General features: G+C 43.7%; 1 protein-coding gene across 14 annotated transcripts in view; it reads left to right on the top strand.

The window, feature by feature from the left end:
• The first annotated feature begins 2210 nt into the window (after window positions 1-2210).
• EVI5L (ecotropic viral integration site 5 like) overlaps window positions 2211-25779 on the top strand; it is a 65643-nt gene continuing 42074 nt past the window's right edge. For 8 of the 14 annotated variants that reach the window (XR_002322634.2, XM_020978107.2, XM_020978103.2 and 5 more), the window contains exons 1-4: window positions 4525-4620; window positions 10947-11078; window positions 12849-13101; window positions 13717-13906. Coding sequence is in view for 12 of the 14 variants with exons in the window: in XM_020978107.2 (XP_020833766.1) it covers window positions 12932-13101; window positions 13717-13906 (360 nt within the window). In the remaining 2 variants the exon portion in view is untranslated. Of the gene's footprint in view, window positions 2339-4524; window positions 4621-10946; window positions 11079-11292; window positions 11532-12848; window positions 13102-13716; window positions 13907-25779 lie in introns of those variants that run through there. The other 6 variants (XM_078154219.1, XM_078154222.1, XM_078154220.1 and 3 more) reach the window with 6 other exon arrangements.

Here is a 25779-nt window from a genome sequence, read left to right as displayed (position 1 = left end):
TACCATATAACCCAGAAGATTTCAGTCAGCTTTTGTGTGAGCAGTGGACCCCTGCCTTGTAAATCTCAGCTGGAATAAAATCAGCACCAGGCACTTTGCCGCACAAAAGGAGCCTAATGGCATTCAAAACCTCTTCTTCAGTTAGAAGTTTGGCTAAAGAAGAATTGACTACAGTCTGAGGTATATAGTCAATGGCTTCAGCATTGCTTGGTGATGGTCTGTTAAGAACACTATGGAGGTGTTTAGCCCATCTCTCCAGCATCATGTCCTTATCACCGCATCAGTAGTCGAGATGCATATAAGTCTTTGGCCCATAAATAGCCTTCAGGGATTTATAAAAACATTTTGGATTGTTATTATCGGTGTAAAACTGAATTTCGCCTGGCTTCTTACTGAGCCAAGAATTCCACATCTCTCTAAGCTTTACTTGAACTCTACTTTTGATAGAGTTAACTGCTCTCTTTTTTGGGGTGGTGGTGAGGCAATTTGGGATAAGTGACTTGCCCAGGGTCACACAACTAGTAAGTGTCAAGTGTCTGAGGTCAGGTTGGAACTGAGGTCCTCCTGAATCCATGGCTGGTAGTCTATCCAGCGTGCCACCTAGCTGTCTCTTCTCCTTACAATGTCTACTAAATGCCAATGTTTGCTGCGAGGGTGCATCCACAAAGTTTTGTTGTGTTTAGCTAAACAGGAGACAATGTTGGTGATGAGAAGGTCATGAGATACGCCAGTCTTTAGTAGTAAATGACTGTTGCTGTTTCCAACTCCATTCCTCCCAAGGACTCCCTGCCAAGTCTGATAGTCTGTGCCAACTCTGGTATTGAAGTCACTTAGAATTACAAGCTTGCCCTCATTCAGCTCATTGATGATGAGGGTCTCCAGGTCTTCATAAAATTTTTCTTTGACCTCATCAAGGCTCTTCACAGTGGGAGCATATGCACTGATGATGGTGGCATGACCCTTTCTAGCAAGCGGCAATCATATTGTCATACAATCATAAATCATACTGTCATTCACTCCTTTTGGGAGGCATACAAGCTTGTTGACTAGATTAGTCAATGCCAGTTTCACCACACTCCTCCTCACTGCGGCTACTCCAGAAAAAAAAAAAAGTATCCAGCTCTGATTTCTGTAAGATACCTACTGAGTTCTCTTGCAATGAGAACTCTTCATCTTTCAGGTCTACTGGTTTCTTGTCCATAGGTGCATACATATTACATGTACCAAAGGTGAGTGAAATCGTCTTTGCAAAAATTCTTGCGCATTTTGTACATTTTTTTGTGTTTTGACCACAGGGTAGGATGCCTGCCCACTGCGGTAAGTAGGTCAGGGTTGGGTGAAGCAAACAATTTTTTAGGGCACTTTTTTAAGCTTCTTCCTCACACCAGGAGGTGAGCGGTGCAGGCCTTTAAAAAGGCTGCTCAGACACGCAGGGGGCTACCCAATCCCACTGCTGCTTCAGTCCACTGAGAATATGACCCTGTGGTCCGGGCCACCTGTGTGCAGGGTTGTGACTACAGTTCCCAGTGTATCTGCACCTGCTACTTCATCATGTGGAAAGATGTATATGAATGGATGCAGAGTGAAGGGAGAGTTAGAAGGGATTTAATTCTAGTTATTTTTTTTTAAACCGCCAGTGTGATCACAACATATTTAGTGATTTAAACTACGAGCGCTAAGGAAATGAGCCAAGAGAGCAATGTACCCAGGGGTGTGCTGGAGCCAGCTCACCAGTTTTCTGGTAAAGTAGCTGCCAGGGTTCAGTCAGTTCTGAAGGATATGGGTTATGACTCTGGCCTTGTTGGCCCTCAGCTTCTCTGGTAAACTGGATAAGCTCACTGTTCAGACCGCCCCTGCCAGCTCATTCTCCAGCAGAGACAACTAGAGAAAACAGGGAGGAAAAAGAAGAACACGGAAAGAAGGAGCCAAGATGCAGATATTGTCCCTTATATTCTGCTTGTTCCTGCTCTGTCCCCGAAGAGAAGCTCATCAGAAGCTGTCCCCCCCCCGCCCCGATGATGGAGGGGAAGAGAAAGGACATCCCTTTCTGTACCAGAATCTCAGGATTTGCTCTGCTGGGCTTTCTCTGCTAGTGAATCATTTCTTTGGACCTAGAAGGGGAAAAATGAGAAGAGATAAAAGGTCAAGGCAGATTTTCATGAGATGCAAAGTTTTTCCTTACTTAAATTTGCTTCTTTGCAACTTCTGCCCGTGACTCTAATGCCGTCCTGTAATTAGAGTGATCGGTTTTCACCCTTCTAGGATCAAGCAGTCCATGAGCACCGAGTCTCCCGTAAACTTTGTGTCTTGCACAACACCCAGCAAAGGGCTCTACAAGGTACGTGTTTAATGTCCATTGAATAAATGAATGAGAATTAAAAATTACAAAAATATCTAGTGCATTCAGAGGAAGGAGAGATCATTGTGGGCAGCGATCTGATAAAAATATTACAGAGGGTTTTTTTTCTTTTGTTCTGTTTCTTCTTTCATAACATGACTAATGCGGAAATATGTTTTACATGATTGCACATGTATAACCTATATCAGATTGCTTGCTGTCTTGGAGAGAGGAAAGGGGAGGGAGAGAGAAAAATTTGGAACTCAAAATCTTATAAAAAACGGATGTTGGAAAAAAAGAAGCAAATTAATAAAAAGTCTTGAATAAAAAATATATAGATAAAAACATTATAGAATTCACAGTCATAAGGAACTTTTAGAGACCATCTAGTCCTAGGGGTTCTTAACCTTAACATTTTTAGAACTGCATTTCAATCTAATTTCTTTGGTCATTCTATGTATTTTACTTTATGTATTCAAAGAGCTTTTGCTGAGAAGGGGTCTATGGGCTTGACCAGTCTGCTGAGGGAGATCAGGACCCAAAAGGGTTAAAGAGCTCTGATCCAGTCCAACATTCTCATTTTATAGACAAGATAAAGTTGAAGCCCATAAAAGTGACTTGAGACAGAGGGTGGGTCAGGGGAAGGATTAGAACCCAAGTCCTCCTGTTCTAAGTAAGTCCTTTGTTTTTTCTTATACACTACACGGCTGCTTCTTTGGGGCCCTAGATCCTAGAACCCAGGCATTTTGCTTCCTTTCACTGCATTGTTCTGGCAGAAGACATTTCCGGGGAGGAACTCTCTTTATCCAAGGGGACACATCCTTCCTCACTTTGCAGGGCCGGCAAAAACAAGTCATCTTCCTGACTTTAGCTCCTGACTTCTGTCAAAATGTTTCCAGCGGCAACAGCAGCTTGAGGAACTGTGGTGGGATAAACAAAGGAAAGGCATTTCTGTGTGTAGGATTCCTAGCTTCCAGGAAGCTCTCTGGTAGTCGGTCGGCAAGCAACCAGCATTTATTAAGCACCTACGCTATGCCAGGCTCTATGCTTGGGCCTGGGGATGCAAAGAAAGGCAAAAGACTAGTCCTTGCTCTCAAGGTCGATAATTCTATACAGAGAAGATGCAGACAGTCAGATGGTGCGGTGGATAGAACACTGGGCTTGGAATCAGGAAGACTCATCTTCATGAGTTCAAATGCAGCCTCAGACACTTACTGGCTGCCTGACCCTGGGCAAGTCACTTAACCTAGTTTGCCTCAGTTTCCTCATCTGTCAAATGAGCTGGAGAAGGAAATGGCAAACTGCTCCAGTATCTTTGCCAAGAAAATCCCCCAAAATTGGGTCACAGAGTCAGACGCGAATGAACAAAGTGCCTGCTATGTGCCAGAGACCACAGAGTCACAGGACTGGAGAGGGAACAATTCATGTAATCTCATTTTGCAGATGAAGACTTTGAAGTCCAGAGAAGTTAAGTGGTTTTCTTGGGGTCACACAGTAAGCTAGCAACTAGGAGGAATAGTATTTGAATCCAGGACCTAGGAGGATTAATTTTTGAATCCAGGACTTGTGACTCCAAATCCAAACGCTTTCCTTTGCTGTGAGACCCGGGCAGTTGGGTTGGTCACATCGCCCCTCCTTCTTGACGCTGTATTGGCTGCTTTAGCTGTCTGTCTTTACTGGTTACACCTATCAGACTCCTTGGTGGAGCTCGAGGTTGGTGTAGATTGATGGCTATTTCAGGTGCCCGAGTCACAGGACTAAAAGACAGCTCGCAGGCGGAGCCTCCTCCGCAGCGCCTCCGCCTCTCCCTGGGGACACACCTCTTTCCTTTGTTCTTTCCTCACTATTGGTTATTCTACATGTCGTTCATTCACTCTCCAAATCTTCATAGGCAAAAATACCTATCCTTTACCGTCTCCCTCCTTCCCATTCGCTCCTTTTTGAAGGGGCGGTGACGTTTATACGTAAACACGGAGTATTCTCTGGTTGGCTATTCCGCCGGTCACTCTTATCAGTAGGCCCGGCGTCTGGGAGTTTTGGGCTCCCGGATTGGGTCGGCCGTCGGGCGTGGGGCGGGGCGGAGGCTCCTGTCAGTGAGGTGAAATGGCAGCGGCAGTGCCGGCGGCGGCTGCGGTCCCGGGGGGCGGCTGAGGGGGCCGGGACGAGTCGGGGGGCGGGTGGGAGGGAGGAAGGGGGCGGCGGCCCAAGCCGGAGCCGGAGAACAGAAGGCGGCGGCGGCGGCGGCGGAGGAAGAGACCATGGCGGCGGCAGCGGCGGCGCAGGTAGGGCCCGGGCTGTCCCCGCTCCCGGGAGCCGGCAGTCGGGCGGGCGTCTCCTCAGGGAGCCTCCGCGGAGCGAGCATCCCCACCCCGGGCCCCGACCCCGGGCCCGCGCCGACGGTGCACCTGCCGGGCCGGACCCTCGCTCAGCCCGGCCAGTTGAGCGACCAGGACCCTTCCCTCTTTTTCTCCGCCCAGCCATCCTGCCCCCCGCCTCCATCAGGCGCCCTCCCATCCAGGGCCTCGGAGACTGTGGGGTTCGTCTGACAGGTGGGGGAAACTGAGGTCCAGAAAGAGGAAGGGGCTGGTCCAAGGTCACACAGCGAGCCAGGGACAGAGAAGGGATTCGAACCCAGGTCCTCTGGTGCCCAAACCCAGGGATCTTTTCGTTCTCCGCCTCCCCCCTCCCCCTTCTTCCTCCCTTCCCTTCTGCAAAATGCGGAAGGGGAAGGGGGAGGCCCTGGGAAGTTGCCTAAAATCCCTCCCCCCCATCTTATTCCCAAGCGTGGGGTTTTGGGGCACAGGACCCAGGAGTCCGGCCACCGATATCCAGCAGATCCCAGCCCTCCCTGGGGGGAAAAAGGGGGCTGGGGTAGAAAGCCAAAGGCTGACTGATACTGCACCCATTGGGTGCAGGAAACTGTCCTGGGCTGCTGGAAGAGCTACCACCCCGTACGTGTGTTCCTGCTCTTGGCCTTTTCAAAGGGCATGGGGAGCTCTCCCTTCTCCCTAACTTCTCTCACCTCAGGTTTAGGCTGAGGCAGAATACTGTAGTAGGAAAAAACACCAGAAGACCTGGGTTCGGATGCAGACTCTGCATCTTATACCACCTGTGTGTCCTTGGGCAAGTAATTTAACCTCTCTGCATCTCAGTTTTCTCATCTGTGAAAGGAAGGGATTGGACTAGATGTTCTCTAAGATTCCTTCCAGCTCTAAATCCTATGATAGCAAGATCTCTAAGGTCCTTTCCAGCACTGATGTTACTCAAAACCCTTTCCTTGTCCTCACCCCATTTTTTTTCCTGATCATTAGAATTCCTCTGATCCTTACTCCAGAATTGTAAGGTATTGAGACCTGCCTTAGAAGTCAGCCTTGAAGTCCTATGCTGTGCTGGAGTTTGACCAGTGACTTCCTAGGCTGATCCTAGTACAAGTGAGGTACAGTATAGGGAAGGGGGTATGACCTGATCTCTAGTACCTAAGGCCATACTGGTACCTGGAGAGGTGAGGAGCAGAGGGTATTGAGAAGAAACTTGGAAAAAGGCAAAGGTCAAGGAGAAGCAAGCAGAGGGGGTTTGTCAACCAAAATCAGGCAAAGAAAGACTCTGTGGTGACTTGTTGGGAATGTCGTGGCAGAGAGTTCTGTTCAGAGGTCATCTAGTCCAATTCATGCCGAAGGTCCCTTCCAACTCTGCGATTCTGTGAATCAGCACTATTCCCCCTCCAATGCATACATCCCAATTTACATTGCTTAACCAGCCCACTAACTCAGTGTGTTCAGCTGCAGGAGGTGCATAAGTTGCTAGTCTTAAGGGCTGACCAGACTGGTTGGGTGGCATCCTGACTTCATCTGATGATGCCGACCTTCAGATGGCATTAGTCTGCTCACCCTTTCTGTGGCTGTTAATTGGGGCGCACCTTGATAGCAAGAATCTAGTCTCTCACCTTTGATTGGATTGTTTTGTCAGAATGAAATATCTTCAATAGGTTGTGGCATTTGGGGCACAGTGGGGTTGGATGTAAGGCTGCCAAGAGCAGGCATCTCTTTGTTGAGGCATTTTTTTAGAAAGGAAAATGTACTAGAAGGCTTGGGTAAAAAATTAGTGAATAGGTCACTTCATTTTTCTTTTGCCTCTGGGCTGGGTTGAGATTTAGAAGAAGAAAGCTTACTGTTCTGTCTGAAGCTATCTGTTTCCATCTTTCCAGGTGGCATTAACTGCCTGTCATCTTGCCTCTATCCCAGTTTCTGCTTTCTGGCAAGAGGACAGTGCCAGAGCAGTTGGTTTGACCTGTGGGCTCCCCTGAGCTCCTGTGGATAGCTGTGGGGTGATTTGGAAGGAATTCCATGTGGGTTAGCAACTGGCATAGAAAGCTGGCTAGATAGAGTCAAGTCAGCCATATAGAACTGGTGAGGTGACATGAGGAAGGATGAAAGGGACAGTTTGGAGTGTTTGACAGCAGCAAGGTTGCTTCTTATTCCTGGTGGGCCATTGTGAGAATGAACATGACGAACTTTAGAGTCCTGACCTTATCATTCAGGTTAGGAAACAGTTTTACAAACTTTCTCGTGGAAAATGCTGTGAAGCACTAACAAAGGAAGGAGCCTGAGGCTCCTTGGGTGACCAAGCTGTTGACTCTCTACACCTCTGAGCAAACCCTTCCTCTCTCAGTGTCTCAGTTTCTTGGTCTGAAAAATGGAAGGAAAAATTATTGAGAATTCCCAGGGCTGAGCCCTGCCCTAAATTCAGTTCAGTCCAACAAATATTTACTGTTCCCTTTTCCTTATGCCTTCCATGGTGCAGTAGAAAGAGTGCTAGGTTTGTAGTGAGAGACCTGGGTTCAAATTATCCCAGCTGTGCTACCAACTAGCTCTACAACCTTAAATAAGTCATTTTTCACCTCTCCAAGCCTTAGTTTCCTCATCTTTAAAATGATGGGCTTAGGCTCGCAGGCTCTAAGGTCTCTTCCAGTGTAATCTCTTAGGGTCCTCTGGCCCATTTTGGACATCAGACTGTGGAAGTTAAAAAAACAACAACAGCAAGGTGACAGTGTATTTGTCTCCTCTTCCCTCCAGGTTATCTTATGTTCAATGTAGAGGAAATCAGTAAGAGTGTGGAAGGAGGACCATTTCAATTCCATCACTGAACTTATCCTACGTGATAGATGGCTAGGTAGCTAAAATAGAAGCCTATAAAACCTGTGTTACTGCTATACTTAGATATGGGGGGGGGGGGTTGTCTCCTTAGTTAACCCTTTGTGGCTGATCAGAAATCTTGCCTGAAATGGAACTGGCAGGAATAACAGCTAACTGAGGGATTAGGTCAGTCTGTCCTGTGTGATGATACAAGGAAATCCAGAACAAGTTGAGATTGGGAAAGGGCCTGTTCAGAGCTTAAGAAAGGATGAATCTCTATTTGTTTTCTTGAAAGCACAACAGCCTCCTGGGGTATCATATTTTTCACTGTATGAAGTAGGGAGCTAAGATCGTAGAATACTTAAAGCTTCACCTTCATAGGCAGTGTTGGGGAAGAGCTCCAGAGCCATTAGGAGCTGAGGGCATCACAGAGATTGTAGAAGTTAAGAATATGAATGTGCCATTGAGAAAGAGTAGCACCTGGATTTGAAGTTCCCTTGTTAAAGTACAGCATTCTGGACTATGTTCAGATTGACACCAAATTGAAAAGCTGTCCATTGAAGAAAAAAAAGATGTTAACTTTGTGAATAGGACCACTGTGACAAGTATGTGTCATAGGATCATAGAATTTAGAGCTGGGAGAGACTCCCTTCATTTTTTTTTTTTTTACAAATTAGGAAATTGAGGCTTCAAGAAGTAGCACAATTTCCCCCCCCCATCCAAGCAAAGCAGGATTTGAACCCAGGTCTTCTAACTCCAAATCTTATGCTCATTCTGGAATGCCATATTGCCTCAGCTATTATTTGACTCACATGATATGTAGGTCCTACATGATATGTAGAACCCAATGTGTAGATTGGGTTGTAAGAACTATACCTCAAGTCAAAAAGCAGAAAGGTCAGATGGCCAGCATTTGGACTAATCTGTCTCCCTTTCCTCTGAGAACTCTCAAGAGATGAGTTGATCTGCCCCCTTCATTGTTTTCCCATCAAGGCTTTTATAGGCTTTGAGGAAAGCTTCTCTTAAAGGTCTACTTCCAACCAAACCATGAAAATGAAAGAGAATATCATCTGTTCTTCCGACTCCTTGGTTCTGGATTTTTAAGGAACCAGGAACCCTTGCTGGATACCAATGCATCATCTCCCTGCTTTTGTCATGGTTTAACAAGTTCATTCTTTCTCTCATGCTCAGAAAGAAACTGAGGCAACACAGAATTAATTAACCTAACAGTGAACTGGTCACAAAGGCAGAAAACCTGCAAGGTGTGGATTGAAGCCTACTTTCCAGGTCAGGTGGAATGTTCCCGTCATGACAGTCCTTCTCTTTAGGCATCAGCACCTTGGATATGTTGCTTCTGTTATTACTAATACTTCTAATAGTTATAATAAATAATAATAAGAGCTTACTGTGAACCAGCATCTATCATCAAACAAGGAACATCCACTGGGCATTGAGAGCCTGCATAAGATGAGAAAGAGCAATTTGCAGTGCTAACTCAAACGGATCTAAGTGCCAGCTCCGCCACTTACTTGCTTTGTAACCTTGGACAAATTCCTTCCCAAGGAATGCTGTGATCTATTAGGAATTGTACTGGATTTGAAGTCAGGAGAGAGCTTCCACCTCTGACGCTAGGTGTCTGGCTATCAGCAAGTAACTTCGCTTCTCTGAGGGGAATGTCATTATCTGTAACATGGGGGTTATTCTCCCTCGAGTGCCTGCCTCCCAGCATTGTTCCAAGAATCAAATGAGATGAGGTGTGTAACGGAGCTTGTAAAGTTATAGCACTATATAAATGTCAGTTATTTTAATCACTATCGTTCTCCTCTCTGGGTCCATTTCCCCATCTGCAAAATGAGGGGGTCAGATTAGAGGACCTGTCAGCTCCCTTCCAGCTTCACCCTTTTCTAAGGATGAGAGAAGCCAGAAACTGTGGAAACAGAGTATGCGCTTTGACCGTGGAAGTCCAAAGGAAGTTTCTACACCTTTCCCAAAATGAATGAGAGAGATAGAAGTTGAATAGATATAGGATGGTAGAGCAGCGTAATTGAGGTGATAGAAATAGGTTCTGTTAATCCAGTGAAAGGTTTCCATTGTTACACTGTTATAGAGTTCCTATTGACCAGTGACTGAATTCTGAAATGACTTGTGTTTATGTTGGAGCAGAGCCTCCAATTTTGCCATCCTGAGGGTGGGAAAACTTTTTTTTTGTTTCTTTGGAAAAGTAGTGCCCAGGAAAAAGAGTATCACATTTTATTAGGATTATCAGACTGTTCTCTGTAGATTGAAGTCAGTTATCATCCAGGAAATGCCTGGTGTATATTGATGCTCTAAAGGCTAACAGTTATATTAGACGATCTAGAAAATGTGTTTCCCTTTGGAGTCTTTGCACTAGGAAGGAGTCTGTGTTCTTAAGGACCGAAACAGCTGTTATACAGGCATAAGTGGGAGATTGGGAACGTGGTGTGGGATGGGGGGGAGGAAGAGGGAACTCAGGTGGGAGGGTGGAGAAGCTGGAGAGCATGAACTGAAATAAAATGTTTCCACAGGGAGGAAAATTTGGGTTCCTTGCTCCTTCTTGGCAGAGAGAACTCTCCTTGCTTTGTTGGTATACAAAGATCTGGAAAAAATAACTATATTTCTGGAAAGGAGATGCCATTTTGAAGAAGGGTGAAATCTTATATGAAATATATAGCAAAAAAGTCAGTAGCTCAAACTCTATTCTAAGCTATTTCTGGGTAAGGGTGTTGTGATATCATTTCAGGATGAGGCCAGTCATAGCAGTGTCAAGAAGGGATGTGTCTCATAGCCAATAGAAGATTTTTCCAGTGCCCAGGCATTGTGGCCAAGCAGAACGGAAGATTGCTAAGGGGTCAGAAGCAGCAAGGATTTTATGGAAAGTGGTGGGGAAGTGAATTTCATACTAGTCTAATGAACATCTTGTCCTTAAGTTTGCAAATCTCAGACTGATGTTGCTTAATAATTTTGACTCTCTGCAAAAACTACTCATTCATGTGAGAAACACCTGGCTGATCTCTAGTAATTTCCCACTGTAGTTTTGTTTTGGAAATCCAAGTCCAGGCTATCCCCTCACCTTATCTGATGTAGTGGAGTAGGAAAAAGGAATAAGGAATCGGAACTCGTAGGTTTTCTTCCTGGAATTGATGTTAAGGATATTGGAACAATTCTTCTGCCCTCTTTATTCATTCTACCTTTTCAGCCTCAATGCCCCTCCTTGTTTAAAAAAAAAAAAAGGAGCAGAGGAGTCCTAGTTCTATCTCCACTGGCCACATGTGGTCTGTTGTATGCTCCTCTCAGACAAATTTAGGCAGTAATTATGATGATTCCATAATTCCAGCTAGTTTGGAAATCTCCGTTGTGCACTTATTTTGCCCTCTCTCCTTCCCTCCCTTCCCCTTAAATTTTTGGGTGAATCCTTTAGACTCAGCATTTTCTGTTCACAATTCAATTCCTTCCAGCCCCAGCTGCAGACTTTGACTCTCTCAGGAAGCGCTTGAGTGGACTGCGTTGTCAGAATCTTAAGAATGATTAACCCCCAGTTAGGCTGAAGTCAACTTCACTGAGTCAAAACAACTCCCTTGGACTCATCGGTAGGTTGTTTCTGGGACTGGAGGGTCAGTATACTGGCAAAGATGTAGATAGAATGGTAAGGTTGGCCCTGTTGTTTGGGACTGTCAGCTGGAAGGGGAGTCTGAGAGAGAGGCATTTCCAGAAATAATTTACTTTGCTTCGTAGTTGATAAGGGAGCTGCTTCACAGGTTGTTCATCACATTTGGAGGCTGTGGGGAGAACAGAAGGAAGTTCTTTGAGTTTCCTACAAGGTGAATGGGAATCGGTGAACCTTCGACCTGTTTTAGACATCTAAGTGTGACTGATTCTTTTTCTTCCCACAGAGAAGGGCAAGGGCATTTCTGTCATAATACTGGGGCAGGAAAAAGCAATATGCGGTATAATGGAAGAAGCATATGAAGGAATCAGGAGTCTAGGCTCTCATGCCTATCTCCATAGTCCTCATCAATTCCCTTTCTGGTAATATTGAACAGGTGTGCTACCTTCTCAGTCATGGTAAATGTGGCTAAGCAGGAGCAGTAACATCAGTTCATTTCCCAGAGCTGTATCTGAGCTGTGGGATTGGGCCATGTACTCTAAAGCTTTGATCCCTAAGCCTACCTATTGAAAAGAGAAAGGATTTGTTAAGCCGAGCAGTACCAGGCATGCCAAGGCACCCCCCCCCCCATATCTTGACTCTTGGAGCCTTGTACTACCTGTGTGTTTTATCTGGTAGAAAGTATATTTTGACCATTCTACCTATGCCTCCCAACAGGAGGTGAAAAGGCAGTGTCTTTAAAAGTAGGTAGATGGGGATCCTGATACTAAATAGGTGAGAGCTAAGTAGGTGCTCATCAGGAGTGCCAATGCAGAGTCCCAAGAGTTCCACTGGGTATGGGGGAGTGACTGGGGAATGAGATCAGGAGCCATCTGACATTGGCCCATATAACCAAAAGGACAAATTGCCAGTGCTTTGATCAATCCTGGGCTCCCTGCTAAGGAAAAACTGACTTTTTTGGCCCATTAACAAACAGCCACATAATTAATGGTGAGTGGTAATTGCCTCTGTCAGTGCCAATAGCACACTCTAGTAAATGAGATGAGAACTATCAGATGCTCAGCTTGGAGAGCAGTATGGTGGGAGAGCATTGTGAGGGGGACAGGGGTGATCAGGAAGGAATGCAGAAGCAGTAGCATCCATAGCATTAATGGCCCATATTCTCTAGGCACTGTGCCTGAATTCTTTCAGCATTCTGTAAGCACTGTGGTATATTGTGGGGTTCTGGCAGGAACCTTAAGTACTATAGAATATTGTTGGTATGGAGTACTATGGGGTATTGTTAAGACTTGGGGGGTATGCTGTTGAGTTGTATTTGGTAATTTGAATATTCAAAAATCAAGTCTTGTTGTCTACTGTTTGCTTAGAATTTATCCGTGACCCTATGTGTCACAGGAAATTACCCTCTTTATTCCCTAAGGATCCATTCTGATCTTTCCCCCTTCAATGATAGAGTCATGTAGAGGAGTCAAGTTCTGAAAATGGGAAGGATGCTGGCTAGCTTTGTAGGTTTGGCTAGAAGGCAAGGGGGCAGTGGTGGATTGGGAGAATTGGTTAATTGGTCAGTGAGTAAAGGCAAATAATGTTGTTAATTGTATGGGGCTGAAAAGATGTGATTGGTAAACTCATTGATGTAGACAGAATTGAAGGAGTCAGGGGAGAATGTGGATAGAAATCAATCAAAGATTTATTGAGAACACACTATGTGGTCAGTATTTTGCATAACTAAACCTGTGTTTCTCTCATACTGCAGATGGAGTTGTAACCTCCCTCATTTGAGCCTCCTGTGAATCTCTTCTCTTCCCCTTCAATTTCCCCCATCCATAACCGTTTCTGATGAACGTCCCTGAGACCCTGAGCCTTCCCGGCATGGCGAGCCCAGCCCTCAGCCCTGACTCCTCTTCCCATGAGGCCCTTTCAGGCCCTGCTTGTTCCCCCACCTCAGATTCTGAGAACCTCAGCCCAGATGAACTGGAGTTGTTGGCCAAACTAGAGGAACAGAATCGGTGAGTGAAAAAAATGACATTTGCTTCCTAAGTAAGGCCTGGAAAAAGAGCTGTCATTTTTACCAACCTGAAAGTATTTCTTAAAGGGTCAAATTGTAGATGATGCTATATTAGGAATTACACAAAATCCTGCATGGATTTCTTGGCCTTTAAAAACTTGTCGTTCAAGGCAGACACATGAAGAAAGGGAGGATTCAAGGGATTGAGGGTGGGGCGGGGGGAGAGAGAGGCAGAAAGTCCTGGGGTGAGGGGAGATTGTGGGGAGGTATAAAATGAGCATTAGAATTGGGAGACTGGATAGGACTCGGACCTTAGTGGTTTGGGATTGAACTGACCTGATGTTAGGGGTCTCGGATGCTGCTCTTGCAATAGCTACCGCATCTCTCTCCACTTCTTACTCCTCGTTTGCTGAACAGGGCCCCTAAAACTGCATTGTCATTGAGCTGCACGTATGGGCCCACCCAGGCAAAGGCTAGCTGGTAGGAACCAAAAGACTCATTGAGGCCCGAGGCCCTCCACTAGGAACATGGCACTCAGTGCCCAGGAAAGAGAGAGCAGTCTGACAGTTTTATGGTGACGGTTGCTTCTGTGCTCTCTTTGTCCTCCCACCCCCAGACTTCTGGAGGCTGACTCCAAGTCGATGCGTTCCATGAACGGTTCCCGGCGAAACAGCGGTTCTTCCTTGGTCTCTAGCTCCTCAGCCTCTTCCAACCTCAGCCACCTGGAGGAAGACACTTGGATTCTCTGGGGCCGAATTGTTAATGAGTGGGAGGAATGGCGTCGCAAAAAAGAAAAGCTGCTCAAGGTAGGGCTCATGGGGAGCAGCGTGAGCATTTCTGCCAACTCTCCAGTGGCAGAGCAGACTCCACCAGCGGAAGGTGGGGGTGTCCATTTACTACACTGGTCATGACTGGTCCCTCCCTCATGATCATTGCTGGCAACAGTAAATACTGCCACCCACTATTTGCAGGAAACTCTACTAATCACTCTAAGAAATAAAGAAGACATGATTCCTGTGGAATTTTCATTCTTGAGGAAGTAGGATGTATAACATAAAGATAAATACTAATTAAAATAGCAATTAACAAACGAGTATTTATTAAGCACCTGCCTTGTGCTAGGCACTGTGCTAAACACTAAGGATACAAAAAGGGGCAAAAAATAGCCTCTGCCTGCAAACAGCTTAAATTCTAATGGGGCTGACCACATCTATGTAAATCAGTACGTACAGGATAAATTCAGACTAGATGGAAAATAACCTGAGAGGAACTAGCTTCTGAGAGGATTTAGAAAGACTTCTTGCAAGAGCTGTGTCTTAAAGGAAGCAGGGATAGTCTGAGAGTCAGAGGTTGTAAGGGGAATCATTCCAGCACGGGGGACAGCCAGTGCAAAGGAACCCAAATAAGAGATGGAGTGTTTTGTGGAGAACAGCAAACGGGCTATTTGTGACTGAACTAGAGAGTTTGTGGAGGGTAGTAATGTGTTAAAAGACTGGAAAGATGGCAAGGGGCAAAGTTGTAAGAGCTTTAAATGCTGAACAAAGGAGGTTATATTTGATTCCAAAGTAATAGGAAGCCATTGTGGTGCATTGAGTAGTGACATGAAGAATGACCTGTGCTTTAAGGAGAATCTTTTTGGCAGCTGTGCTGAGGATGGATTGGAGTAGGGAGACTTGAGGCAGGGAGATCTATAAAGCCTTCCCTAACCCCCAAGCCAACAGCAATCTCTCCCTCAGAACCCCACAGCCTCTCATAGCCTCATTAGCCTTCTCATTAGACTCCAATCCATCCTTTGCATAGTTGCCAAAGAGATTTTCCTAAAACATAGGTCATTCCTCGCATCACTACTCAACACATTGCAATGTCTTCCTGTTACTTGGAAATCAAATATAACGTCCTAATGAGGTTATGAGAGGCAGTGTGGTGTAGTAGACCAAGAGCTGGCCTCAGGGTCAGGATCGATCTGGGTTCAAGTCCTGCCTTTGATTTGTATTAGCTGTGTAACCCTGGGCAAGTCATTTAACTTTTCATCGTCCCCAGATGATTGTTTTAAGACTGTAATTAGGTGCCAGTCTGCGTTGATAGGGGTGATGAGATCACAGGACAGGGAGCAGAAAGAGAGTAGCTTTTAGTAAGTGCCAAGTGAGCAGGCTGCACAGTCATGGAGTTCAGAGGGAGAGATTGCTCTTGCCTGGGGGGTTAGAAGACAAAAGGCTACATTTGGACCTGGAAGATTGTGTAAGGCTTAGATCAAAAGAGAAGTGAGGAAGGACATTCTAGTGCAAGTCAAACACTGTGAACAAAGACACAGAGCCAGAAGCACATCTAGTATGTTCATAGGCGAGTGATGAGGTCAGTTTTGCTTCAGTGGCAGGCTTTGGTCGGGTAGCAGGAGCCCAGCATCAAAGAGAACAGGCAGGAAGAATCAAGTGATTTGGAATATTCCAGGTGGGCCTTATGCTTGTTAACATTCACATTGGTCTAAGGCTTTGTTGTCAGAACAGTGTTTTTAAATGTATAAAACAGTAAAAGAAACCAATTGTATCAAAATACAGTTACTAAAATATTAAAGAGACAAGTTCATGGGTCCCTTAAGACTCCCTTGTTCTGAGTGTGCTTAAGGAATAATAGAAGAGGCATTGGGGGTATAGTGGGTGGTACACTAGAATTGGAGTCAGAAAACCAAGGTTCAAGTCCTGTCTCAGATACTTATCTAGCTGTGTGCCCCAGAGCAAGTCCTTTCACTGCCTCTGCCTTAGTTTGCTCCTATGTTAAATGAGGAGGTTGGACATGATGGTCTCTAGACACTAGGGATATGAAGTCAAAAATAAGAGTTCTCAGGGAGCTCACATTCTACTTGGGGAATATAACATGGACACAGATAAGTACACACAAAACAAGATCAGTCAGGAGGAGAGAGATCAAACGTGAGGAGATCAGGAAGGGCTTTGAGTAGGAGGTGACATGTGAGCTGAGCCGTAGAGGAAGTGAGGAGTTTAAAGAGGTACTGTTGAAAGGAAGAGCATTTCTGGTGTGGGGGAACCTGTGTAAAGGCCTGGAGGAGGGATGTGGAATCTTGTGTCCTGGCAATAGTGAATAAGCCAAAACCTTACCTGTGGGTAGAAGAAGAATGTGTTACCAAAAAGGCAAACTGGAGCAAGGCTGTGAAGGCAGATTTAAAGGCAAATGAAAGCAGTTTGTCTTTTATCTGTAATAATAAGGCGAGGGAATTCCCGAAGGGGGTATATAGGTGACTAACCAGGCATCTGCACTTATACATTGTAGCAAAAACAACGCTGAGGGTGCAAACCTGGGCGACTCAAAGGATGGTTGACTTGTCAACTTAACTTGGTGTCCTAGGTTGGAAATAGGGAAGTTCAGGAAAGGGGTGGGTTTGGGGGAAAAAATAAGAAGATGATAAGTCAGTTAGGTGGCACACTGGATACAGCACTAGGCCTGGAGTGAGGAAGTCTTAAGTTAAAATCCAGCCTCAGACATTTACTAGCTGTGTGACCCTGGGCAAGTCACTTAACCTCTATCTACCTCAGTTTCCTCCTTTGTAAAATGAGGGTAGCTATTTTCCAGGGTTGTTACGAGGATAAGAATGAGATAATGTTTCTAAAGCACTTTGCAGACTTTAAAGAGCTTTATAAATGCTAGCTGTTATTATTAGGTCAGTTAACCTCACTGGACCTATTTCCTCTTCTGAAAAAAGAGGGGATTGGTCTAGATGATCTCTCTCTCATGCAGCCCTCTCATTCTAGGACTGTAGACAAGATCAGCGCTCTAAACCACGAGGTTGGTAAATGGAAGTACATGCCACTTGAGAAGAAAGGGAAAAAATGGAATTGTTGGAGCTACATGTAAGGTTCTTCTGGTGGGTCTGGATCTGGATCATGGATCTGGAGCTCTTGAGGCAAAAGTAGTGTCTCGTGCTCTTTGGAATAATAAAGAAGATGTATGAGTGCCAGGATGTGTGAGGAAAGAATCTACTGGGCATAGAAGGAAGAGATGTGTAACCCTGCTTGGTGGTATGGAGAGTGACTTTGCACCCCTGACAGCCATTTAGATATGTTGTCATTTTGGAATGTGTATTCAGAAGCTAAGAACCTTGTGAAATTCATCAGATTCATCAGCTAATCCCCGTAACGATTGTGTGGGGATGAATTATGCTGCCATAAAACATCTATAAGGACTGGGAAGCCCTGAGCAGTAAAATGAAGGTCCTGGGGAGCCATGAGTGGGATTTTAACCACTACTTTTAATTAAATGATGAAGCTTTTAGAAAGGAGGATACTGAAAGTGAACAGCTGTCTATGTCGATGGTATCAAAAAATAAGATTTGTTGCTTCATGACTCACAATATCAGAATGATGTATGCTTGCCTAAGGATGGAGGGCATCTTATGAATACTAGGAAGAGCATGCTTGGCAGCCTGAGTAAGAGGGCATTAAACTGTAATTAGAGACAGAGAGGAAAGAGTTCAAAAAATAGATAGAATAGGCAAAATTAGACGCTATAGAGAATACCTGGAAATAAGGAGACATGTACCCTATTTATTCTTAAGAGGTAATCATAGATAAAAGGACCAGAAACAATGTTCACAACTTCAGATATCTGTGTCATTATATAGGTTGTGCATAATAAGCAAGGTGAACTTGAAATTTAAACACAAATATGTAAATATGACTTCATAAGAATCCCCAAGACTTAGTGGTTTGGGAGATACTTTCATTTATTCGATACAAACTTATTAAGCACCTATTGTATCTAACTTGTACCGAGCACTGGAGGAAAACCAGTGATAAATGGAATATGGCCCCTAATTACATTCTAGTAGATATATAACTAGGGCAGCTAGATGATGCGGTGGATAGAGCGCCAGGCTTGGAGTCAGGAAAACCTGAGTTCAAATCCAGCCTCAGACACTTACTAGCTACATAACCCTGAGCAAGTCATTTAACCCAGTTTACCTCAGTTTCCTTATCTATAAAACTAACTGAAGAAGGAAATTGCAAACCACTCCAGTACCTTTGCCAAGAAAATCCCAAAAATGAGATCACAAAGAGTCAGACACGACTTAAAAAACAACTGAACTGAAGATACATAACTAGAATGCAGCAGTGGAAGAACATGTCTTGTTCAGGTTAAAAAAAAATCTAGAATAGCACTGTTCATGGAAAATGTGGAATGGGCTGCCTTGGGAATAAGTGGACTCCACAAGCCAAAGCTCAGTGACCTCTTGGCAGGGGTATTGTACACAGGGTTCTTTTATAGGTATGGTTTGGACTAAATGTCCTGTGGGATCCCCTCCAGCTCTGAGATTCTGGGGCTTAGAACTGCATGAGGTTTAGAAACATAGTAGAGAGCTTTAGGATGGCAATAAAAGGTGGGAGAAATAAGTGATTATCAGTTTCCTTTGCTCTAGAATCTTCAATCTGTCTATTAATTGTTCCTTCCCTACTGCTGACAAACATTCTCAGGTCTCTCCCATTCTTTTTTTTTTTTTAAGGCAGTTGGAGTTAAGTGACTTGCCCAGGGTTGCATAGCTAGTAAGTGTCAAGTGTTTGATCTGGGACTGGATTTGAACTCAGATCCTCCTGACTTCAAGGCTGGTGCTCTGTCCACTGCGCCACCTAACTGCCCCCTTCTCCATAAAAACCATTATATGACTTCCATCTTCTAAAGTCATTGACCCCACATCTCTTAACCCTTCTGTAGTCAAAGGGATGGGGACTGGGCCTGTGATCCAATTTAATTGGTATAGGAACGACTCAGGTGGGGAAACTCCATCTACCAAGGCAGGTTGACACCCTCTCAGCAACTTCTAGCCTTAAGGAAGTGTCCAGAATCCTGAGAGGTTAAGCAGCTTGCTCAGGGTCACACAGCCATCATGTGTCAGAGTGGGGACTTGAACCCAGCTCTTTTATACTGTCCCAGGCTGCCTCTCTTCACAGTAAAATCCTGAGGAAAAAAGATTTAGACTTGACTCAACTTCCTCTTCTCTCACTTGTTTCTCAATTCCTGGCAAAGTACCCTCCAACTTTACCTCTTATCTGAAACCGCTCTTTACAAGATTATGATTTCTTTATTGCAAAAATGAATGTCCTTTTCTTAAAAGTCCCCATCCTTCTTGACTTCTCTAACATTTTATCTACCAGAATGTAAGACTACCGTCTCCTCTTAGATTCTTTCTCTCTCCTAGGTTTTTGTGACAGGCTCCACTCCTGGTTTTCCTCCTGCTTGTCTGACCACTTTTTACTCTGCTTTGCTGGATCATTATGCCTCTCTCAGTGTCTAACCATGGGTATCTCCAAGGCTCTCTCCTGATCCCTCTTTCCTTTCTCTTTACAACTTCTTAGTGCTTTCATCAAGTCCTGTGACTTTAGTTATCCTAGATCTATATTTCTAACTCTAGTCTTTTCCTGAACATCCCACATCACCAGCTACCTAGTGAATCTCCCACTGGCAGTCTTAAACCCACCTTTCCACCAAACTTCTCTGTTTTGTTAAGGGCTCCACTATCCTTCATTCCTCACTCTTATTCGATCCCTCCCCCCAATCCAATTAATTGCCCAAATCTTGCCAATTCTGCCTTCACAACATAGCTTTCACGTGTCCCTTTCGGAGCACTCAAACAGCCTCCACCCTAGTTCAGGCCTCTCGCTGAGACTATTACAATAGCCTCATAGCTATTAGCTTAGCCTCCAGTTTTTACCTTCTCTGATCCATCCACCCAGTTGCCCAAATATTCTTCTTAGAGCACTATCTGACAATACTACTTTCCTGCTCAAGAACCTTCAGTGGTTCCCTGTTGCCTCTAGAATAAAGTAAAAAGTGCCCTGCTTGGTATTTACAGCCCTTTACAACCTAGCACCAGCCTGCCTTTCCCAGCTTATTGCTTGTTACTCCCTGATACTGACCTGATATTTCAGTGAAACTAGCCTACTGGCTGTTCCTTAAATGTGTCATTCCATCTTCCACCCCTGTGCTTTTGCACAGATTTTTGCCCCTGCCTGGAACATATTCCTTGCTTACTTCCACATCTTAGAATCCTTGGCTTCCTTCAAAGCTCAGCAGAATATAAGCTTCTTGAGGGCAGGGACTTTTTTGTTTTGTTTTTCTATCCCTAGCAATTAGTGCATTGCTTTGCATATAGTAGGTACTTAATAAATGCTTTCTAGACTATACTACAAACTGCCTTTGAGTTCAAATCACTGTTACCAGACTCAGATACACTACATATCCAAACACTCAAAGAACCGGTGGATGTGGTTGAGAATGGGAGTGAACTGGAGAAGGGCAATTGTCCCAATTTTTTTTTTTTAAAGAAGAAAATAGAGTTTCAATGGCTGGGGAGCTTGACTAGAGACCATTGAGCTTGACTTTGAGTCCTGACAAGACCATAAAATATATTACTAGGGACAGCTAGGTGGCGCAGTAGATAGAGCACCTGCCCTGAAGTCAGGAGGACCTGAGTTCGAATCCAGACTGAGACCAAACACTTGACACTTACTAGCTGTGTGACCCTGGGCCAGTCACTTAACCTCGATTGCCTATATGTATATATATACATATACATACATATATACATATATACACATATATATGTATATATATGTGTGTGTATATATACTATATATTACTAAAGGTAAACTTCTAGAAAAAGGACACAATGATCCCAAAGAGCAAGCATGATTTTTATCAAGAATAGGTCATAGGATAACAGGATCATAGATGGAAAGCTGGGGTGACTTTGGTGGTCATCTAGTCCACTGCCTTCATTTTGCAGTTGAGAAAACTGAGGCCCAGAGAGTTGAACTGGTTTTCTGAAGGTAGGTTATGCCCAAATAAGCTCCATCAGCAAGATAATTACTTATATATTATATATAATGTATATTTACACATATGAATATATGCACACTGCATATACACAACTATATGCACATACATATGTGTATATGAAAAATGTGCTCATTTATGTATATAAATATATTATATACATCCATATTTATATACACACAGACTGATATGACCATCCTACATTGAACCCTCCCTCAAAACAAAGGAAAACAGTTAAGCAAAATCAGTTGCCATGTCTTATATTGTATGTGACATATATAATGTTCCTCATCCTAGAGAGGAAGGAAATGTTTCATCATGTTTTCTCTGGGGCCAATATCAATCATTACAATTAATTAGTGTCTGGCCGCCTTTTCATGTTGTTTTAATTTACATTGTCGGATCACAGTTTACATTGATCTCTTGATCTATTTGCTTTGCATCCATTCATACAAATATTCCTTTGTTTCATTGAGTTCCTTAAATTCATCATTTCTTATAGCATAATAGTATTCCATTACAGTCATATACCACCATTCATTCAGTCATTCCCTAATTAGTGGGCACTCAATTTGTTTCCATGCTGTTGCTACCACAAAAAGTGCTGCTTATGAATATTTTCTTTGTCTTTAATCTCCTTGAGTTTACCTTGATTTTGGCAAAACATTTGGTAAAGTTTATTGTATTATTCTTGTGGAGATGAAAAAATGTAGGTAATTAGTGAATTTGACACTGGTAGCCAGACTCAAAAAATAGTTATCAATAGTTTAATGTTCACTTGATAGGAAGCTTCTAGTGGAGGAGATTACAGGGATCTGTGCTTGGCCTGGTGCTATATAACATTGTTATCTATAACTTGGATAAAACCATAGTTAACATGCTTATCCAATTTCCAGAAAACACAGTGCTGTGAGAATAGCTAACATGTTGTATGGCAGTCAAGATCTAAAAAGACCTTGACAAGCTAGAACATTAGGTCAGAGTGGAAAGTTGGGCTGAAAAACAAAATTAACTTCACGCAGAGATCATCTGAAAAAGGTTGGGGATCCCTAGTGAACTACAAACTCAGTGTGAGTGTCAAGAATGATAAGGCAACCAAAAAACCCTGATGTCAAACAAGGCTTCAGGCCTAAGTGTGGGAAGTCATCAGTTCAAAGTGCTTGGCCTTGTCTGGACCACAGTAAAGTGTTGTGTTCACTTTTGGGTACCACGCTGAAGAAGGGCATGATAGGCTGGAGAGTATCCAGAGGAAAGCATCTAGGATGGTAAAAGGTCTCATCATGCCACATGAGGATGGATTGAGAGGGCTGGGGATTCTTTTTCTAGGGGTGACATGGTAACAGTCTTGAAGTATTCAAAGGGCTGCAGAAGGTGAATTGGCTTGTTCTGCTCAGCCCCAAAAGGACCTAAAAGCAATGGGGAGATGCAATGCAGAGAGACAGAGTTAGATTTGATGCAAGGAAAAACTTCCTAACCAGTAAGGCAGTCTGTAAGGTAATGACTTTGCCCCTTACTAGAGGGTTTAAAGCAAAAACGGATACTTGTCTGGCAAGTTGTTAGAAGATTCTTATTCAAGTAAGGGTTGGACTAGATGGTCTCTGAGGTCTTTTCTAAGTCTGTGATTCTGTAGAAGACTCATTTTGCTAAAAGCAGAGCATCTGGTAAATTTATCTCGTTAGTAGTTTCTTTTCTCAGTAAGCAAGGGAAACTACTACTCTGAACCTGATTTTTGGCCACCAGGGAGAACTGCTTGTGAAGCAGAAGTACCAGAAGATGGGAGAAAGGGGCCATGACATCTTCGGGTTTATAGCAAATAGGGGAATGCCAAACATGAACAGACGCACACAGTGTTAGGAGAACAGATTTCAAAAAGGTCAACAAGAAAATAGTTATGTTCTCAAGACCAGAGACTCTTAAAAGGGGAGACAGTTCTAGAGTGGATAGAAGGCTCTTAGAATGAAATTCTGACAATATGATTATTAATATTTCCAGTAAAAAAGAAAAGGGGGCATTTAAAGAGACTGAGGGGGGGAAAGTCTGATACAGCTTCCCAGATACCTCTCTCAGATTCGAAGAGGAAATGTCCATGTAACAACTTGATAGGAGATAGTTAACCTGGAGAAAAAAAGGTGACAGGTATAGTACTTGCCACTGTGCCACCTAGCTGCCCCGAAGAAAGCATTTTTTAAAAAAGCCCTTTGTTGGGGCAGCTAGGTGGTGCAGTGGGTAGAGCACCGGCCCTGGATTCAGGAGGACGAGTTCAAATATGACCTCAGACACATAGTAACACTTACTAGCTGTGTGACCCTGGGCAAGTCACTTAACCCCATTGCCTAGCCAAAAAAGAAGAGAAAAGAAAAAAAGCTTTTTCAGAGAAAGGGTAGACCCACTGCTTAGGAAAGATGGTGTAATGTTAAAGGGACAAGGAAAAAAAGTGGAGCTATTTTCCCCCCTTCATGATAGGGAATGATCATCTGATTAAGAAGAGTAAGATGAAAGGATTGGAGAAAAAGATGGAGAAGGAGCTAGTGAGACAGCACCTAGAGATTCTAATGCTAGAAATCATAGGAGCAGGATAGTGATGGGGGGAGACCAGGCACAGGAACAGAAGGTGGCAGGTATAGGGGCAGGAGAAAGGGACATGATCGTGGTCCACAAGTATTTGAGGAGCTGTCATGTGGAAAAGAAATTAGATTTGTTCTCCTTGGAACATTGGTGAGGAGCTGCCCAAGGGCAGATTTAGGCTCAAGATGAGGAAAAATTTCTTAAAATTAGAATTTTTCAAAAGTAGAATGGACTACGTAATTTTGAATTCCTCTTCTCTGAGAGGTTTTATTTTTTCACGAATCATTTTTTAATTCATTTATTACCTGTGCACAACGAAAATAGCTGATGAATCCAAAAGGAGCAGTTTTATTCTCTGTGGAGTTTTTTAAACAGAGATGGGTTAACCACTTGGGCATATTTCAGAGGGGATACTTATCCAGGTTCCTGTTGGACCAGATGACCACTGAGGTCCCTTCCAAGTCTGAGGAAATATGGTTCTGTAAATGAGGACAAGCCTCTAGATCTTGAGGAATTATTCTGAGTGTTTAAAAAGAAAAAGAACTTAAAGGATTATTTATTGTGATCTCTGAGGAATTAGACTTAGGGAAAATGGAAGAGAGACTGGAAGGCTAGGGATGGGGGAAATGTTGCCCCTATTTTTTTTTTAAGGGAAAGAGTATTCCGCAAACTGTATACAGGTCAGCATAGTATCAATTCCAGACAGATTCTGTAGTGTTACTTAGTGGCAGTTTGATGAGCACTTAGAAAGAGAAATGTTAGCTACTAAGAGCCAAAATCGGCTCACTAAGAAAGTTATGACAGACTAACCTCAGCTGCTTTTGAGAGTGTTATCAGAGGGACAGATTAGCAGGAGACATTTATTAAGTGTATGTTGTGTTCCAGGGACTGTGCTAGGTGCCAGAAATACAAAGACAAAACTATGAAATGATCCTTCCTTCCAGTGAACTTTCATTCCTATTACAGGAGATAACACGCACATACATACGTCATAGAGAAGAAATACAGAATAAATACACGGTAGTTAGGGAGAGAGATCCACCAGCAGTTGAGGGAATCAGGAATGGCTTCAGTTTTATGAGGTATAAGGAAGACAGAATTGCGTTCCAGGCTGTGGGGAAAAAGAGACATTCAGAGCAAAGGCTCAAAGAAAGAGACAGAAAGTGTAACGCCATGTTTGAAGGGAGAGAGAAGACCAATTTGGCTGGACCAGAAGAGTGGGAGAAGAAAGAGTAATACATAATGATCCTGGAATGAGAAGTTGGGGCCAAGTTGTGAAAGGGTTTAAAACCCAGGAGAACTCATATTTCATCTTGTAGGTATTGGGAGCCAGTGGAGTTTGAGTAGAAGTTTAATATGATCACATTTGCACTTAAGGAAAATCATTGTTGTCAGTTATATGGAGGATCCTATTGGAATGGGGAGATATGATGTACGAAGACCAGTGAGGAGGCCAGTGCAGCAGTTCAGGTGAAGAGTAATGAAGGCTTGAATTAAAGAGATGATTGTGAGTAGAGAGAAGGAGTGAGATTCAAAAGATGTTGTAGAAGCAGAAATGGCCAGATTTGGCAACCGATTGCATTATCAGAAATGAGGGAACATGATGAGTCCAGGCTACACCAGGGTTTTGAACCTGGGGATCTGGAAGAATGGTGGAAGTTCAGGAGAAGGGAAGGTTTGTGGGAAAGACAGTAATTTCTGTTTTGGTTGTGTTGAGCTTGAAATAGCCATGAACCAAGAATCTAGAGGATGAGGATGAATTATGCCACCCCTCTCTTGATAAAGAGATGATGCACTCCAGCTGCAGAATAAAACAAGTATCTTGATCCACAGCCAGTATAGGAATTTGTTTTGCTGACTGTACGTATTTGTTACTGTGACTTTTCTTTGTCAGTGTGAGGTGAGGGTGGGAGGATAAGGGAGAATAGGGAAGGGATAGGAAAAAAACGAAACAAAAGAGACCCACTGAGGTATGGCAGTTTTGCTTGTTTTGTTTTGTTTTGTTTTTTAATTCAGAGAACAGAAGGAAGCACAGATAGGCAGGGCAGCTTTGAAAGCTACAGAAATTATGATTATACTTAAAAAGAAAAACAAGCTATACACCATGGAGATCTGCAGTCTCCTGGACAGTCCTCTTTATTCTGCAATGTTTCTGGAAATATCCATTTTGTCTGTGGTTTGTTCAGAATAAATTTTTAAAAAATTTTCTAAAGAGAGAGAGATATCTCTGTGATACTCAGTTTAAAATGTCCAATCAGTAATTTGTGATGTG

This window comes from Phascolarctos cinereus, unplaced genomic scaffold (genome assembly GCF_003287225.1).
Source record: "Phascolarctos cinereus isolate Bilbo 61053 unplaced genomic scaffold, phaCin_HiC Scaffold_4;HRSCAF=312, whole genome shotgun sequence".
NCBI classification, from domain to species: Eukaryota; Metazoa; Chordata; class Mammalia; order Diprotodontia; family Phascolarctidae; genus Phascolarctos; species Phascolarctos cinereus.
The sequence above is the reverse complement of the archived record's forward strand: the minus strand, read 5'-3'. Positions and strand labels throughout refer to the sequence as shown.